A 17,428-nucleotide genomic window follows, 5' to 3' on the forward strand; every position below is an offset into this window, starting at 1 on the left:
TCATCTTTTACGAACAATGAGGAAACTACCCTAGGGCAGTTCATTTGCATGCTACCCCAGTCTGCTTCTTGTAAGCATGAAGTAAGCAAAACACAAGTCTTTCACCACTGCCCGGATTACTGTCCTGCCTAGCCTGCAGACTGTTAGTCTCACGAGTGTAGCTTGCTGAGCTATCAAAGCCGCGTTATTTGGGCTGCCACAGCTGCCATCCATTGAGCAGACCTGTTTCGGTGTCTGTGGGGCTTAGAGCCTTTACTTGAGCCGAGCAATCTCGAGTTAATGTGTGGGAGAGCAGGGTTACTCTGAGGTGTGGTGCCTTCAGTAGTGTTTTTGTGCAAGTTTGCTATTGTTTGAGCCTTAGCGCTGGGCTGCCTGATTAAAGAAACAGACACGTCTTACAGCAAGCAGGAGCCTGGGGAGCTGCTGCATACCTCAGCGATGGGATATTGGAAAGTCAGAGAAAGCATTTGGTAGTTCCCTTAAAGAAAGCGCTGGCTGTGTGGGCAAAGGAGCTAGCCTTGTTACCGGAGTATCTGGTGCTGCTGAGAGCTGTGGGAGCTGTGGGTCTGTCCGTGCAGATTGCACCCCGGGAAGCCAGCCCTGCGCCAAGGTCTCGGGATGGTCTGGATCTCACCCCTCTGCTGCCACAGCACCCGAACCCCACTGCCAGATCAAGCTGCGTTGTGGGATGCTTTATAACACCCAAATGTGGGCACAAAGCAGACTATAGCCATGCGTCTGTTGCCTGCTTAAAATGAAAAGCAGTGGCTAGCAGCTGAAAGAGAACATTTTTTTTGTTGTTCGTTTGCTTCTGTTGCCCTAACAGGTCTTCCTAGCTGTGTGCATGCCCCTTCTGTCCCAGCACGAAGGCAAGCAGGTTAGTTGAAACCATTGCTTTTAGAGGAATGGAGGGGAGCTCCCCAGCCAGGCACCTTGCTTGGCCCTTGCTACCTTCCAGCTGAGCTGGTGCCTGATCAGGGAGCGGTGCTGATCTGTGAGCATTCCACATCACACCTGTGGCCTGCGATCTCCTTCAGCCGCAGGCTGGGTGGCGGTGTCTAACCTTGCACTGACTACTGAAGCACCCCTAAGAGACGTTCTGAGAACAGAATCACCCAAATTATGGGCTGTACAACAGGTTGAGTTTCCTGCTCTCGGTTCATCTGATCCTGGGCTTCTTCCCGCTCAGTGAAGGACAGAAAAAAATTGTTTCTCTGCTTCTTGTGAGCCTCAGTGGGCTTCCGCTTGTCTTCAGGAGGATAGTGGGCTTAAAAGGGGTATATGCCTGGCGTACGCTAACAAACAATCAGTCATACAAATGTTGATAGTCAAAAGGCTATTAATTTCTATGTAAAATCAAAGAGGAACTGAAGAAATGTGAAAACTGTTAGATGAGTGCAAAAGGCATGCAACAGTGCCATGCTAGCCAGCTCCTTCTGGCTCCCAAAGAAATACGGAGTCTTCTGAGTGCTTTAGGAGAAACAGCAAAAGCCCAGGAAGACATTTGTGGCTTTAATGCTTCAATAGGGGAAACCTTTTTCAATATTTGTGACAGTGAAAATGTAAGTTTCAGTGCTGAGCTGAGTGTTCATTTGAGTAGAAGGTGGCCCAAAGCTAGAAAATGTAAAAGTTAAGTTACACCTTTGCTCTTGTGTTGTAATATAAAGAGCAAAAAGACGAGCTGAGTATTTGGACATGAGTGTAGGGTCCAGAATCTCTCTTGATGTGTTTGTAGCTTGACTAACACTGAATACTCTTGATTTTCTTACAAACTACAACTGCAGGAGCAGTAAGCGATTCCTTCTTCCTCCTCCCGCTGATCACAGCCACATGTTCATCCTGGCAGTCGTGCCTCGAGCTGGCTGTGCTCACTTGTTTACCTTGTCCTGCTGGTGCAGTCGCAGAGCCTGCACAGAATGCCAGATAACACTCACTGATAGCTTCCCCCTTTCTCCATCAGTTCATCTGCTGGGGCTAGGAGTGAAATATGCACAAGTTTTGCTCTTGATGAACTTTGCAGTTGAGGCTGCTTCTATCAGGCCTGCCCAAGCATTGGCAATAAGTGCCAGCCTACTTTGAAATCGTATATAATTTTCTAAGTAAAAACCAAATGCTCTTGGTGTCAGTATTTGCTTTCTTCCTTTCTTTTTTAACAGCTTTATTAAAATAAATTGCTTTTTAAAGAAGGCAAAACAAAACACACAGACTGTCCCTCCAATTTCCAGTGACTTTCCTCGTCCTTCCCTGCAGAGCAGAGAGGCCGGGCTCCTCTTGCCAGACCAGCACTCAGAGGGTGGCTCAGGAGCAGACCGGAGGAGTGGGTAATGTCTTGCTGCTTCTTTGGGGCAGCTGGGCAGCTGGTGCCCTCATTGAATATAAGTGAGAAGACTTTCCAGAGAGCGTTTGGAGTTGTCACAGCCTTGTCTGGAACCAGTTAGGAAAATGACAACGTCTTCGGTTGGAGGCTCCTAGCATTGCCAACTTTAGCCTGTTGGAAAAATCCCAGCTCAGAGATAATTCTGTCCCCAGAAAACTCTTTGTTATGGTGTTACTATTGGCTTTCATCTAGAAATTGCTGTGCAACTTACATTTAAGTATTCAAAACTTGAAGTGCATAGGGTTTGTTCAGCCAGAATTACAAATGAAGTTTAGTTCAGGCTCTTGGCAAGGCTTTCTTTCACGTTTACCAAACTGACATTCAAACCAAAGGAGTAAAAATACAGCTAAAATATCAGGTGCCATTGAATTTCTGGAGAAACCATGACAGGAGTGTTTCATTTCTTTCCCTCCTATAATCAAATCTACACTTCTGAACAGCCATCTGCATGAAGTAGTTAGTGGTTCTTTCTTTTTTTCCCTTGGATCTGGTTTTGCATCTTAAATGAAGTGATAGCTCAGCCAGCTTAGACAGAGTGTTTGTGGCTGTGTGAAAACCCTTTAATGCCCGTGCTATCTGGAATGCTCAGATGAAGGCTACAAAGCTTTGAGAGGGACTCTAGGTATGTAAGCGTGGCCAAACAGAAAAGATCACAGTTCCCAACATCTAACTGGTAATCTTGGCCAATAAAGCCATTTCTCAGCCTTGATCTTTCTTGATTTCTAATGTGGGGCAGCGACTCATTTCCTACAAATACTAGAAATTTCTTACGGCAGATATGCCAACGTGCTTTTTCTTTCCAAAATTCTCATCTTGTGGACCAAAATAATGAAAAAAAAAAACACAAAACTTCCTTGCTTTGACCTTCTGTCATAGTAAAACATTTTCTTAAGCAGCATTTTCAGCTAAGATATCAATAGTTATCTTCAGAAGCTTTTTCCCTCTTAAAGGGGGATCCTTTCCTTTTCTTTGTTCCTATCCTCTTCGGCATCCTTTTAAATACCCAACACTGACTTCATCTTCAGCCTCATGTTGTTGGGAAACAACAAAAAAGTGGAAAATGGGCTGTATTTTGAGTTGCAGTCGGAGTTTCCTATAAGAAATGAAAATTCTTTTGTGATTGCATCATTACCACAAACCAAAGGAGCAAGGAAGGTCGATTACTTTTTTTTTTTTAGTCATATTTGAGATTTTGGGAAAGGTACTTTTGGTCATCGTCCTACAAAAATAAATTGCAATAGGGGAAGTAAGTGTAGTCCATGTAGCATAAAGCAGAAACTGCTGCTGGTTCTGCTTCAAAAGAGTCCTTTTAGGGGGAGAAATAACAATCCTGGTAAAGGAAAGGGCGCTGCAGTAAGTACTATAAATAATACCATATTTTGCCCTCAGGTTTTTCTGTGTGTGTTCTCAGAACTGGGAGCCATGGTTCATGCCTGTAGGGACTGCAAAGTATATTCCGTTCATCTGCTTCTTTATCTCTTGCTGCTGAAGAAATCGTCTTTTGGGCCAAAACATCCCACACTTAGCTGATGCCAAAAGTGAAATTTTAATTTTGAGGAAAAGCTTAGCGTGTTTCAAGTATAAGAGGAGTAAAAATAGACATTTTCTCTATACTAAAGCTGATATAATGAAATGAGGTGGGTGTGGTTTTGAGTGGCTGTACAAAACAACTAAATTACAGACACTGAAGATTAACTGTGATCGCACAGCAGTGCATGTCTTTTTTCTTGATGGACTTCGTTTTGATTTCTCTACTTTTGTTCAGAGTTTGGGTTGAGCACGTTACGCGTGATGCCTCGCTTCAGGCTTGTCGCCTCCCCAGGCTCGGACCTGAAATGATAAGAGTTGCCTTTGCACACCTACCCTGCAAGTAAAGAAGAAAAAAACATCACAGAAAAATACAGATTTGCTATGAGTCTTCTGGTTAGGTTTTTAACAAGCTCGAACTAAAGAATTATATGGAAAGTTTCTCTAGTTCAAAGCGTCGGTTTGAACAGGGAAGAAGGGAAGGAGGACAGGAGAAAATGCCAGACCCAGGAGGTCCACCAGCAGCAGGTGGCTAATTCACTTTGGGCTGTGGAGAAACAGATTGCAAGAGAATGGTAAAACTTTCAGATCTCCTGTGATGAGTATTTTTGGTTTCATGAATAAAATTCTGTAAACTTCCAGCTGTCGGGGCTCCAGATATGGGAGAGTAGGGGCCTGAAAAGCGTTCCACAGATGAGTGACTTTCAGCAGTGATGCGTGGCATCTGTTTAAGCACCACCTTTAATCCTGCGGTCTGGTTCTGCCTTGAGTTGCTGCCAGCTGTGCCAATGCTTTAGTCAGAAGAGAAGAAACAAGATCTCAGAAATAGCAGATAGTGGAGATTGGTTCTGTAAAATCAGACAGCTTGGTGTTGCCTTATCTATACGGCTGTCAATAAGCCACCCACCCAGCTTTCCATTCTCCACAGCAGAAGCAATGAGCCTTCTGGATGCTAGTGTGCATCTACAGTAAGAAACTGTCTGTAAGTATTTTTCTGCCCACTGTTGCTTTAGTGAAAACAGCTTGTGGGCTTCTGCTGCCCAGGTTCTGTGCTGCTGCCTGGGAACCTGAAGGACACGGGGCAGTCCGAGCGACGTCGGCCTCTATCTGATTGCCCCGGCTCCCACGGTTCTCCAGGACGTGACAAAATTACTTACCAGGAGACTTGAGCTGCTGTTAGCAGGAGCACAGATACATTGGCAAAGAGAGGGGATTGCTAGGCAACTATGTCTGCGTGCCTTCTTAGTCGTGGAGTGTTTAACCTCCCGTCCTTGCTGGTTCTTGTCTTCCTCTGGTATTACATTTGTGTTCATTGTCTGCTGCAACATGATGCCACGTAACAAATAGGAAAATGAGGTCTTCCCCTGCAGAGTTTATGCTCTGCTGCACAAGAGAGATGGGCATGAATTAAAATGTACTCTGTGAGCAGTGATCAACGTGCGTGGCAAAGATCTCCTCAGCATGCTGGGGTCTTGTATTTTTGCATCTTTGCTGTGTTGCTGCTGGAGATGCTCTGCTGTTGTCAACCAGGAACGTTAGGACTTGATTTTGATGTGTATTTCAGGAAGCAACCATGTTTACAGAAAAGTAAAGCTAGTTTCTGGGAAGGGCATGTTGAGGTGTAGCTTTCGTGCTTTCAGGACTTCTCGCTTGCAAATCGCCCTTCTGAACCAGGATGCGGTCGATCTCATATAGCAGTCGTCGGGTCATTTTTCCAGCTCGTGTGAAATGCTACCCTGCTTTGCCTCGAGAGCAGCACAGATGTTCTTACGCTGCCTGGGTGGCTGAGCAGGCCCCGGGGGAAGATCCTCCAGTCAGTGCGAGCGCAGAGCAGGAAGGCAGGGTATTGGGACCGTGCCCTGCTGCCACTACGGAGGTGGGGTTGTCAGCCCTACCAGTGTCTCTAAATCCATGTAGTGGTGAACATATATAAGTTGTGTACAGTTCTGTTAAATGTCTGGCATAATACTCCAAGCCTGCAGCTGCACAGAATTAGGGAGCTAAATTTTCTTTACGTATTGTATTCATATAAACTTTGTCAATTAGCTTTGAGGACGATGTAAGTGGAAGTATAGAGGTACTTGGATTTGAATATAAGTTATTTTCTTATGCCTGCAGGTCTATGTTACAGATTGATTTCAGTTTCGTCAGGTGAAGTTTATGATGCAACAAGAAATACAGAGCATCAAAATCCTTCAAACGAGTAAAACTGATAGAATTGATTTACTCTCTCTTAGTGCTTTGAGTGACAGTAATATAATGATGAAAGATGTCATGTTTTTACATTAGATGTGGCATGAACCTTATTTATGTGACACAGCAGCAGCCAGAAATGTATCCACCTGAGTATTTAACACCTTAGGGTAAACTGTCTTGCAGACCATTTGTATGTGAGTGATATGTTTTGCTGTGTCTGTTGTGTTTCCAGTATATTCGAAAAAGATCCCAATGGAGTCGACTCCACTGTGAGTTCCAACCACCGGACGCGAAATCTTCTGGAGTTCTCAGCTAGCCAGGAGTCCAGCACAGCGCAGAAAATACCTGGTGACGTAATTTCCGAGAAGAGTAATAGGTAAGATGAAAACTTTTGACACGTTTTAAGTGGAAGAGGGCAATGGTACTTGTAGTTCTCAGTGACCTTCCAGTTGGTAACCTTCTTGTCCAGTATTATTGCAGCTCTTAAAGAGCAGTTGAGCTTAAAAAACCAGTGTTTTGAAAGCTGATGATCGCTTTTATTTTTTTATTTTTGTTATGTAATAGTTTATCGTGCTGCTTTTCAAGTTAATATGTCATTTTATCCACAGGATTACCCAGTATGTAGAGGTGTACAGCTGGCAAGTTTTGCCTTGCTGTATGGTATTAGGAAGAGAGTGGTGGAAGAGAATATAAAAGCAAGCGTGCATCAGGGAGATTTTTATGACCTTCTTCAGCTCTTCATCTGTTTGATTTTTTTTCCCTGATCTTTATTTTACCTAGCATAATTGAGATATTTGTTTTATCTATCTGTCCTTACTTTTCAAGTTGCAATATTTATTTTCTTAGTTGCTCAAGAGAAGATAAGGGAAGCTCACAATTATGAGCAGACTCTGAACTTAAGAAGCACTGCACTTTTTTTTTTTTTATAAATCTCTGAGTCCATCCTTATGCTTACCCATTATTTCATCATATAGTTGCTTTAAAGATTCCTCGATCTCTAGCATTCAGTGCGTAAGTAATTGAACATATAATTGTCTCCAGACTGAAGTCTGGCTAATCCAGCTCATGTTTTCCCCTTACAGGATTTATCCTATCAGATTGTCCCTTTCCAGTAGAGTATTTTGGCTGGTTGAACAAAGCCAGGCACAGACGTGCAGAAGGTCTTAATACATTTTGCCATGCAGAAAGAAGACAATAAATCACAAACACTTTAATGCTGTAGTCATGGTGAGGGCTTTGTGTCCTATGTGGCACGTTTCAGACTGTGACTTATGTGATATGGTAGTAGAGAGGTTCTCTTAGGAGGCTGTTCTAGTGCCTGTGATACAGTTAACCAGGAGAAAGGAATATTATTCTTTGCTTTGTTGCTGAAAGTGCTATGGATTTGTGTATTGAAATGCATGCTCTTTCTCACTTTTTCTCATAGCTGAGCTAGCTGCTGGAGACTGTTGGAGATGTTTGGGAAAACAGTCCTCACCATTTGGTTGTAATATAGTTTCTGGCTGCTCCATTGTTGTATAGTTCGTGGTCTTTGTATCTACATGGTTTTAGTGGCTAATAAATTTAGTATTTCTATAGCAAATCCTTCATAGCTCTGGAATGAAAGAGAAAGTTGTCTCTGCTGAGATCTCTCAGTTTACATCTTATGAGGAATATTTTATGGGCTGCATTTTCTGTCAATATCTGGCCTATTCATGAAGAAATTTTGCAACCTCTAATGCTCATCTGTCTGCCCTGTGTTGAGTGCTACCAGACCCTTCGGGGGAGTTGCCTGGGACCACTGATTTTTGATAGAAATTGTTACTCACCTGTTTTGAAGGTCTTATAGCAGCAGCTGTAACCTTTGTGGGTTTGTTGGTGGTCATTCTTAATTTTCTGGGTTTGGTCAAAGGTTAGTGTCTTTTTCTCTTTTGCCCAGGTACGATCATTCTGTGTCTGATAACAAAGCACTGATGATAGTATCAGAAGAACCACTATTGTATATTTCACCACCACCACCACCCTGTCAGCCCCTGATCAACCGGACAGAGTCACTGAGGTGAGTAAGCAATCTTTTCTGAGCATTTAAGCTTTTAGTAGGAGTTCATACGTAAACTGTGTGTTAGGCGAGTGGACAGATGGCTCTGGATGATGTTATATCCGCTCATAGCATTCACCCAGTCTGTGGCCGCTGCCTCTGTAAGTGTCTGTGCTGTCCAGCATCTACTACCATGGAGACATGAGACTGACTTTGATCTTTGTAATCTTCTGATGTTTTTTCTAATGATTTTCACTCAGTATCCTCACTGGTCACTTAGCAATAACTGAATAACAACTTTCTGGTTGCCTGGAGCTTTTTAATGACTTAAAACAGAAATCACTTCGTATGTGGAAATGTTTACAATATGGAAATCAAGGCCACTTCCATCAGAAATACGTAAAAGATGGTCTCCTACCCTTCAACTTCCAAGACAAGTAAACTTCATTTGACGTTGCAGAGCTGCTTTATTCATTATTAGGAAAAACTTAGCTCTGTTTTTTTCCAAAGATACAAGTGTATCACTAAAACTAGCTCCATTCTGCTTTGCCCATTCTTTCTCTCAAATTTATTTGCAGTATTTTAGCTTTCTTAGCCAATATTTAGTCTTGAACTGATGATCTTTTTCTTTTAAATTTCAGTAGTCCTAGTAATTTAAGAATTACTATTAATTGGGCAAAAGAAAATACTGTATCTGCTTTATGTTAAAGCATCCATAGTTCATATACTTGGATATGGATATTTAGCCAGTTGGACTCAATGATCTCTGTGGGTTCATTCCAACGGAACAACTCTATTCTGTCCTATTATTTATGTATTCCCTTAAAATTTAGTCTTTCAGTTAAATTTGCTGCTCTGGTGTAAAAAATAAGATATGGTAAAGTAAAAGAGTACTAAACTGCAGCATGTTTGAAGTGTTTTCTATAGTTAAAAATATTGCCACTGTTCTTTGAAACATCTGTTCATGCTGTGTTGTGTTTGTTTTTTGTTTGCTTTTAGGCTAAATCATGAACTTCGAGGATGGGTTCATAGACATGAAGTGGAACGAACAAGGTCTAGAAGGCTGTCAAATACCCAACAGCAGAAAGCACGGGTTACGCAGGTAGGAAGGCTTATACTGGTGAGTCAGTATCATGACAGGATAATTTCAGATGACATAAAAATATTCTATGTTACTTGTCTATGCTTGTTATTATATACCAGAGTAGCAAGAGTGCCTGTAATTAGGGTTACCAAACACTTGCCATGTTAAATTGCTGTTTCTGGTTGATGATTATGTTTCCAGAGTTCTTTTTGGGAATACAATTTTTCATTCTTGGTCTCAAATTATTTTTTAGCAGTCCTCAAAATATATTAGTTGTTCTCTGAAATTAAACCTTTTATATGACTTCTCTGTAAGGTTGTGTAAGGTTAAACGGTTGGTTGATGGAGAAACGCAACCTGCTGCACATTGATCAGGCTCACTGATAAGAGGCACAGCTGAGTGTTGAAACATTTCTTGCTAATAGGATACATTTTTGGTAAGAGTACAGAATTACGAGATTTGTGTTCATATTTCCCCTTTTTAAAAATGTCTTTCATCTACATGGCTTATCGACAGTGAGAATGTAATTAAGAGCATGAGTTTTTGAAGTCATTCATTTGATTAAGAGATAGTAACAGCCTTAAAAGGAATGGAACTTTACACTGTGGGCAACACAACACACTTCTAGAGAAAAATTGTTGAATATTAAACTTCTTCTCACCGATGTCCAAAAGACATCAGTGAGATGTCAAAGGTAAGGCAAGTTCAGGTTTTTCTCGTGTCTCAAACACAAGAGGTGTGCTGTGGATAATACATTTTGGCAGAGGTACAAAGTGAATATGACCTAAAAGAACGTATGCAACTACTGTGTATGGTACCTGCGTCTATTATTTGTGTCTGAGCATGTGACTTTAAATTTGGCTGCATTAAAACACTTGTTTTTTTCTTTGATTCCAGCTTGATTGCTGGTTACCATTTCAGTTAGTCACTTGTCACCAGTGAAAAAATGTACATTCATTGCCCAGGGGCACTAATTAACCCCTGTACCTCCTTACATATTCACTCTGCTACATCTGTGCTTCATATTTTATGTAGTGCAAAACCAAGAAGATGTTTATTGTTTTGCATTTATCTTTTTTTACCTCTTTTTCAGAGCTCCCTCAGTGAGAAGGTAGATTCCCAGCTAATGGCCATGCCTTATACAGACACCAGCCTCAGGTAAGGCAAAACAACTGCTTTATTTTTGCTTTTTACTTAGTAACTTCATTTCTCACCAACAGCCGGTGAAAAATGCCAATTTTCACGTTGTCAGGTTTCTTAAGTGAGGGACTAGCTACATTTATTGGCCTAATTTTCATACCTTGGCAATTAGCTGCTACTAATGATTCAACCTACACTTATAGGAACCCTTATATAACAACTCCTTTCTGGGGTCTTTCTACCAATAAGTCTAAAGAAAATCATTACTTCACTCAACAGGGTCCCTCCCTAAACAGATTAACAGATTTGAATCTTTAAGGAGAAATAAAAGGGGGATTGTTTTGGGACTTCCCTCTCCTGCATACCTGTCCTGTCCATCTTCCTGGAGGACAGGAAAAGTTGGAGAGAAAAGCTTAAGGAAAATAAAAATTCTCTCTCCTGAATTCTCTGTGACAGTGTTTAAAAAGATCTCTGTTTTGAAGTGGCAAGGAAGAATAATTGAGGAGAAATACCTGAAATGTTGCTATTGAAAGTAAGACAGTTGTGGACCTTCCATTTGTATTGCAGCAGCTTTGAAAGCAGGATCGTCCTGGCAGAAAATAGTGACCTGTAGGCAAATGTTCTGGAAACAAGGCTGCCAAAAAAAAAAAAAAAAAATTCTTAGTACTACAGGCAGATGCAGGGTGACTGACAAGCTTACCCTCATAGCATAAGGTAGCTTATATACACGCCTGCGTTACTCTTAAAAAAAAAAAAAAAAGTATTGAGATTATTATAAACAATCTGTGACACGCAACTCCGCATGGAATAATTTACTATGCTCAGAAAGAAGTGAGGTTTTTTTCTGGACAAATGATGTTTAAATGAACAGGACCAGTGAGTGAGTCATGGCAGCTGCTTGCTGTGACTGTCCTGGAACTGCTAAGAACATAGAACAGGCTTCCAGTTTCTCCCAGAGACATCAGCTATTAGATGCTCCATGAAATCACAGAATTGCAGAATAATTAAAGTTGTGAGGCATCTCTGGAGATGTCCAGTCCAACCTCCTACTTGAAGAAGGTTTAATTTCAAGTGGCTCAGGGCGATGTCAGCAGAGTTTTGAGTATCTCCTGAAGGAGAGATGCCACCAGCTGTCTAGGCACTTGTCCCAGGGCTTCACCACTGCCGTTGTGAAATGTTTTTCCCTTGTAGCCAGCTGGAATTTTTCCTGTAGTAATTTGTGGCTGCTGCCTCTTACCCTTTCACTGTGCATCTGTCAAAAGAGACTGACTGCCTCTATCTCCTTGTAAGCCCCCGGTAGGAAGCTGAGGATTGCAGTTGGAGCCCCCTCAGCCTTCTCTTCTCCAGGCTGAACAAACCCCGTTCCCCTCTGCCTCCCGTCTCTCCTTGAACATCCTGTGCTCCTGGCCCTGACCGTCGTGCAGCCCAGGATGCAGTTGCTGCCCTGATGTGTTGCTGACTTGCATTTGGCTGCTCTGCCAGGACCCCAGCTCCTTTTCCAGCCCATGTGCTTCATCACTGGGAAGACAGGAAAGATGCTGTTTATCTAATTTTGTCATTGATGCTATCCACGAGGCACTGCCTTTGGAAAACTATTAATGAGCTAGTAGTTTTTCTGCAAATGTGTAAATCAAAAACTAAACTACTTGTAAGCTTTCTGATACTTAACATAAGTGCATGTAGACAGCCACAAAGCTTTTGTTAATGATGCAAATGCCTTTATTCGGAGTATACTGTCAAGACTTCTTTTTTAATATTGGTGTTGTGCCTGGAATTTGAGTGACTGTTTCCTTCTGGAATACCCTTATTGTTGACCTGTTGATCTTGGGTGAATCCATGAATAAGGGGACATTAGTAGGATCTGGATTCATCTTAGTAGTGCTGATGATATCAGCAGTGATGTAAAGTGTTGCAGTGAAGTCAAAGCAGAGGAAGATCAAAATGAAGATGACTTAAAAAAACATTAAACACCCCCCAACTCACTTCAGTCCTTTTAGCTTTCTTCAGAGGTTACTTTGATGAGGCTTTCTGCAAATGTGTATTTGGGGCTCTGGATGTCAAATGCTAAAGGTCTCTCCAGCTTTTTTCCTATTTCTGAATTTTGCACTATTAAAATCGTGGTTCTTGGTGAATAAAGCACTGTGTCCACAGCCTCACTCCTTAAAACAACACTCTTGCACCATACTTGCGCTTGGTGATGCACAGCAGAGTGCCCTTCTAACTCCGAAAAACGTGAAGACTCATTTATCTCAGAATAAATGGACAGATTCAGCACCACTTTTTGGATACATATTTAATATGACGCTTTCTTGTAATATGGTAAGGTATTGCTAAAAAAAAATTGGTATCTTTGTGGCTGTTTTTGGATCTTCAGTTTCTTCCTTTCTTTCATGGAGCAGTCCATAGTGAGTACCCTTAACTGCACAAAGGTCAACGTGGTGTAGTATCGGTAATCTACTGGTATTACTTGGAGTTTGGAGCCAGTGATGGACTTGTTCCATGGAACCAGCATTGCTCAGGGAAGGCCCAGTGGTTTCCAAGTGCTTTGGAACAACTTTCTCCCATGGCTGGATTTAGAGTTATAAAAGGCTGTTTTCCAGGTCTAGCTGGATCTTCTGTAGTGTGGGCGAGAAAACGGAACTGTGGGACCTATTTCAGTTTTCAGGATGTGTTTTTACTAAGCAATCCGTGGGTGTGATGCCTTTTATCACAGTGCAACTTCAATGCTGAATCTCAGGGGTGTTTTAGTGGGCCTACGTGTTTTTGTGAATGAGTATTCGAGTTCAGATTAGCTTGGATCTTTGTTTCCTGTGTGTGAAGGACATGATCTGATTCCTCACTTGCACAGGGCTGCTAATGAGGATATATAGAATAGCACTGCCTACTCTTAATCCCCCAGGACTTTCACCCCCCATTTCGTTAAAGGGAAGCCTGGCTTGGCAGCTGCAGTCCTCTGATTGTAGCAAGGCAAGATTAGCAGTAGGAGAGGAGATAATGGTGGCCTGCTATTACTGTTGCTCAAGAAAATCACTTGATGATACATTTGTGCCTTGTTTTCTTTGCATAGTTATGTATATTATAGAAACATACCAAAATAATCTAAATTAGCCACCGTATTTTAAAATCTGGGTCAGCACAAGACAGTTTGGGAGGAACAGGCTCATCAGTGATTTTGCCACAAGTACTGCAAACAGATAGCATGCTATTAAAGTGGGGAAGAATTAAAATAACTGGTTGAAGATCCAGCTAATGGTTTGTCTAAGTACAGCTTTCCCATTTGATTAGATATGTTATTTTTGAGTGGGAATGGGATGATAGCAATATCTGCTGGGAATTTCTCACCTTTCCAAGATAAACAGTGGATAAGTACCATGATTGCCTGACTTGCCAGTGTTTCTGCTTAGAATACTTAAGACGGTGTCTTTTCCTCATGTGTGATATCAGTAAGATGAGAATGGTGAAAAAGATAAGTATGAATTATATGAATGTTATGAATATCTTATTTTTGCTCCACTGTCTAAATAGAAAATCAAGAGCAAATTTGTGAATTGACCAAAGGCAAAAAAAGGCAGGTGAGAGAGAAGATGAGGTTGTCACTTACAAGTGAATGAAAAGCTCTTTGTGCTTAACTTTACAGCTTTCTCAATTTGAGTGGTTTAGATTCTTAGCAATAAACAAAATCAAAAACTGATTAAATGTTCTGATTTTTCATTTCAGAATAACACTGTTTTAAAATTTGCTACAGTCTATTTTCAGAAGTCATCACAAATTTCCAGACATTTTAGATTGATTTGAAACTTTTTATTGTTGTTGAGCTAGTATGTGGCTTTTTGCTAGCCTCAAAAGCATGATTAAAGTTAAGCCTGAAAAAGTTTCCTGGGGCAAGACTTTTAAAGCACTTTGAACTTTCAAAAAGTACGCAGTAGTTCTCACTGTCTTCACCTATATTTAACGTTCCTTGTGCTCCTCTCAGTGCATAAAGATCTGCTGTTCTTTTGAAAAGCAGGTGTTTATAGCCATTGTCTCACTGAAGTTGTTTCTTGTGTCTAAAATAATTACCTTCCCCCCTTCTTTATTTCAGCAGGAACTCAGGGAACGAGCTGCAAGTGTATTATGCCTCTCCAAGGAGCTATCAAGACTTCTTTGAAGCTATTCGCAGAAGGGAAGATACATTCTACGTGGTGTCATTTCGTAGAGTAAGTTTATATGAATCTGTAAGACTGTTTCTAACACTGTGCGTATTTCCTTGTGATACAAAAGATGATGTAGTCAAGGTTGAAGCTAAATTCGTTTCTTCATAAGTGATGCTTCAGCACAACCTTCACAGTAAAATGGACAGATCACGGTCTTTTCAAAATATGGCTGTCATGGTTAGGAGTGGAAAGAGAACTTTGCAGGAAACATTGCAGTGGATGGGCAAGACAGTACGAAATTGTATGAAAAACACAGAGAAGCAGGATTAAGGGAGTATCTGGAGGTGAGAGGCAGTCTGCAAAGAAGGGGTCTTCCTCTTTGTGTAGTAAAAACTGCACAAAGAGGTAAAATACCGTAAATCAGTAAAAAACGCTGATGCAATTTCATCAGGTAACTGGGACTATTTGTTAGACACTGTTACTGAAAAGTTAATGTTGACTGGTATAGTTAAAACATTAGGTTGTCGAGTTGTTTAAGCTCATCATAGGTAAGTAGGAGCACTAGGCCTTCAGATTGAAAAACTTTTTTCCTGGAAACAGTCATAAAATCCTTCAAAGCCAGCGTATGATCCCTGCTACTCTGCAAGAATTGCAGTGTGGAGTTTCATTGCTCTTCCCGGGCTGCCACCCTTCTCGTTTTTCCAGATGTGCAATGTTTCTATTGCAGATTGTGCAGGCAAGGAAGGGATTAAGGAACACAATGACAGTTTGGAGAGAGAATCTGTGCATGGCCAAGCACAGTAAGCTCTAAAGAGACAGAACCTTTCTGTGAGTGTAGTAAATGTGTTAAAAGCTCTTTCAGTGTGTATGTGGCACAGAGCTGTGCTTAAAGGCATTCCGTTTTGCGTGTGCACCTCATTGTATCAGGGCAGACTGGCAAATCTGCTTTGCTAATTTCTTCCCCTCAGCCACTCTCCTCCCAGCCCTGGCTTGACATGTGTAAAACAACAAGTGGTCCAAACCAATTCTTTTTTTTAAAGTGATCAGGATGACTGAAAGTGTTCAATGAAACCGAGAGGCAAAAATTTTTTAAAAAATAAGTGACTGTATTGCTCTGTCAAGCTCTTTACCACAGCAGTTTTATGGTCAGATGCTTGGTGGGAATGAAGGGAGTGGAGCGTTCAAAGTTTTGTAAGGAGAACTGGCCTTTTGACAAGCCTATGCGTGCTTTGAGGACAGGGCATAAAGATCTGGGTTTATGCAATACCCACTGGACCTGACTTGTAGTAAAACACTTACTCATGATAGCAGGCCAATAATCAGAGTGGTTAACTAGATATTTGTTTAATAGGTGTAAAAACCTTTTGTGCTTCAAGGTACAGGAATAAGTGCACCCTGTGCACAAATTAATTCTGCTAGCTCAACATAACATTATTTTTATCTTCCCCTAAAATACTCTCATTTGAGGTTTTCTGTGTCCCATATTGTGGCTGTACAGGACTTTTCTGCTGTTTTGTGACAGATGATCTCTTTTCTGTCCGTGCTGGAATACAGCATAGGCTTGTGCTACAGCGTTGTCAGGCATAGCCTCACATTTGCAGCACAGTTAGTGACAGTAAAAGCTGTTTTAAAACTGGAATTACAGATGTGTGATGGCCAGAGTGGCGTTGAAGCAAGGATAGCTACAAGAGCAAGAAGCTGCTTGGGATCTGGCAAGGGAAGTCATCAAGGCAGACGGTGGTTAAAACAGCAATTTGTGGGTGGGAGAGTTTATTTTCTTTGTTTTGCGAGGTCTTGATGTGTCCTGAGACTTGTCTGTCCTGCATATTTGGCCCAGGCCTGAACCTGGGCTCGTAGCTTGCTAAGCCTCCTGCCTTGCTGTTTTGCAGTTGTAATGTCAGAAGAGAGCTGTGGTATGCATGCTCGCTCCCAGCCACTGTTTTCCTAGGACCCTGCAACTCTCCATTTGTTTCCTTGTCACAGGAGTGTCCTGAGAAGTGTCCCAGGGAGGCAGGGAACTGGCTATTGTCACTACAGCACCTCATTCAGTTACAAGCAATTATTGCCTGAAATCAGTGGAGCCCTCAGCAAAGACAGCAGCTGCCGTTGTGACATGGATGTGTTCCCGGCTGCCCTCATTCCTGATGGCTTCAGGCATGGGCACGGATCGGGTGGCATGCATATATGTGTGCTTTTGCAAGGCTGAGAGCTTGGGCATTGCCAAATCTTGTGCCCGTGTAAGAGCACTGTATTACATGCACGCAAGAAAGCCAGCGGTGGGGTGGGATGGCCTGCAGCAAGCAGCTCTGTGTCAGCAGAAGAGTGCATGTGGCCACTATGCAGCCAAGATTATTGGCCGGCGTGTCTTCAAGTCTCAGCAAAGCTGATTTGCACCCTGCTTTAGAGGGTTGTGTTGCAGAGCTGAGAGTGGAAATGTCCTCAGTTGCTCCAGCTGAAGAGGACATCTCCCCACACCTTCAAAGAGAGAACACAGAACTCAGAGATCAGAATTAGGATTCCAGACAGCGATAACAGTGATTACCAGACAGAGTCATGTTACTGTTTATCTAGATATGTTTGTCACACTATTTCCTTAAAAGATTACTTAAAAGAAAACCACTGTATCCAATTACCATTTTTTCCTGCCTCAGGAATCCTGTGTCTCTCTGCCCCATGTAAATCAATGTATGTACATATGTAAGTTTGTGTAACACATCCCTGTTTGGTCTGGTCTACAGTAACTTCCTTAATATGTGAGATATATGTATTTAGAAAAGATTCAGGCAAAATAAAAATAGTGCTTTTGTTAGGATTAGGATTCTGTAAGAGTTGAATAGAAATATGAGATTAGTTTCCAGTGTTGGGATTACTGGGTTGTGTCACAAGACTGGAATTTTGTTATTAACTTTTTGGCACGTTCTGCTGTTCTTTCAGCTAACAACACAAATATAGCC

General features: G+C 41.8%; 1 protein-coding gene across 7 annotated transcripts in view; it reads left to right on the forward strand.

Moving 5' to 3' along the window:
• ATF6 (activating transcription factor 6) overlaps window positions 1–17,428 on the forward strand; it is a 79,312-nt gene that overhangs the window by 17,802 nt on the left and 44,082 nt on the right. For 4 of the 7 annotated variants that reach the window (XM_035537377.2, XM_035537376.2, XM_035537379.2 and 1 more), the window contains exons 10-14: window positions 6,333–6,476; window positions 8,019–8,138; window positions 9,117–9,219; window positions 10,295–10,359; window positions 14,423–14,537. In XM_035537377.2, coding sequence (XP_035393270.1) covers window positions 6,333–6,476; window positions 8,019–8,138; window positions 9,117–9,219; window positions 10,295–10,359; window positions 14,423–14,537 — 547 coding nt within the window. Of the gene's footprint in view, window positions 1–6,332; window positions 6,477–8,018; window positions 8,139–9,116; window positions 9,220–10,294; window positions 10,360–11,631; window positions 12,472–14,422; window positions 14,538–17,428 lie in introns of those variants that run through there. The other 3 variants (XM_035537378.2, XM_035537375.2, XM_035537380.2) reach the window with 2 other exon arrangements.

Source organism: Cygnus atratus, chromosome 8 (genome assembly GCF_013377495.2).
Source record: "Cygnus atratus isolate AKBS03 ecotype Queensland, Australia chromosome 8, CAtr_DNAZoo_HiC_assembly, whole genome shotgun sequence".
In the NCBI taxonomy this organism is placed as follows: domain Eukaryota; kingdom Metazoa; phylum Chordata; class Aves; order Anseriformes; family Anatidae; genus Cygnus; species Cygnus atratus.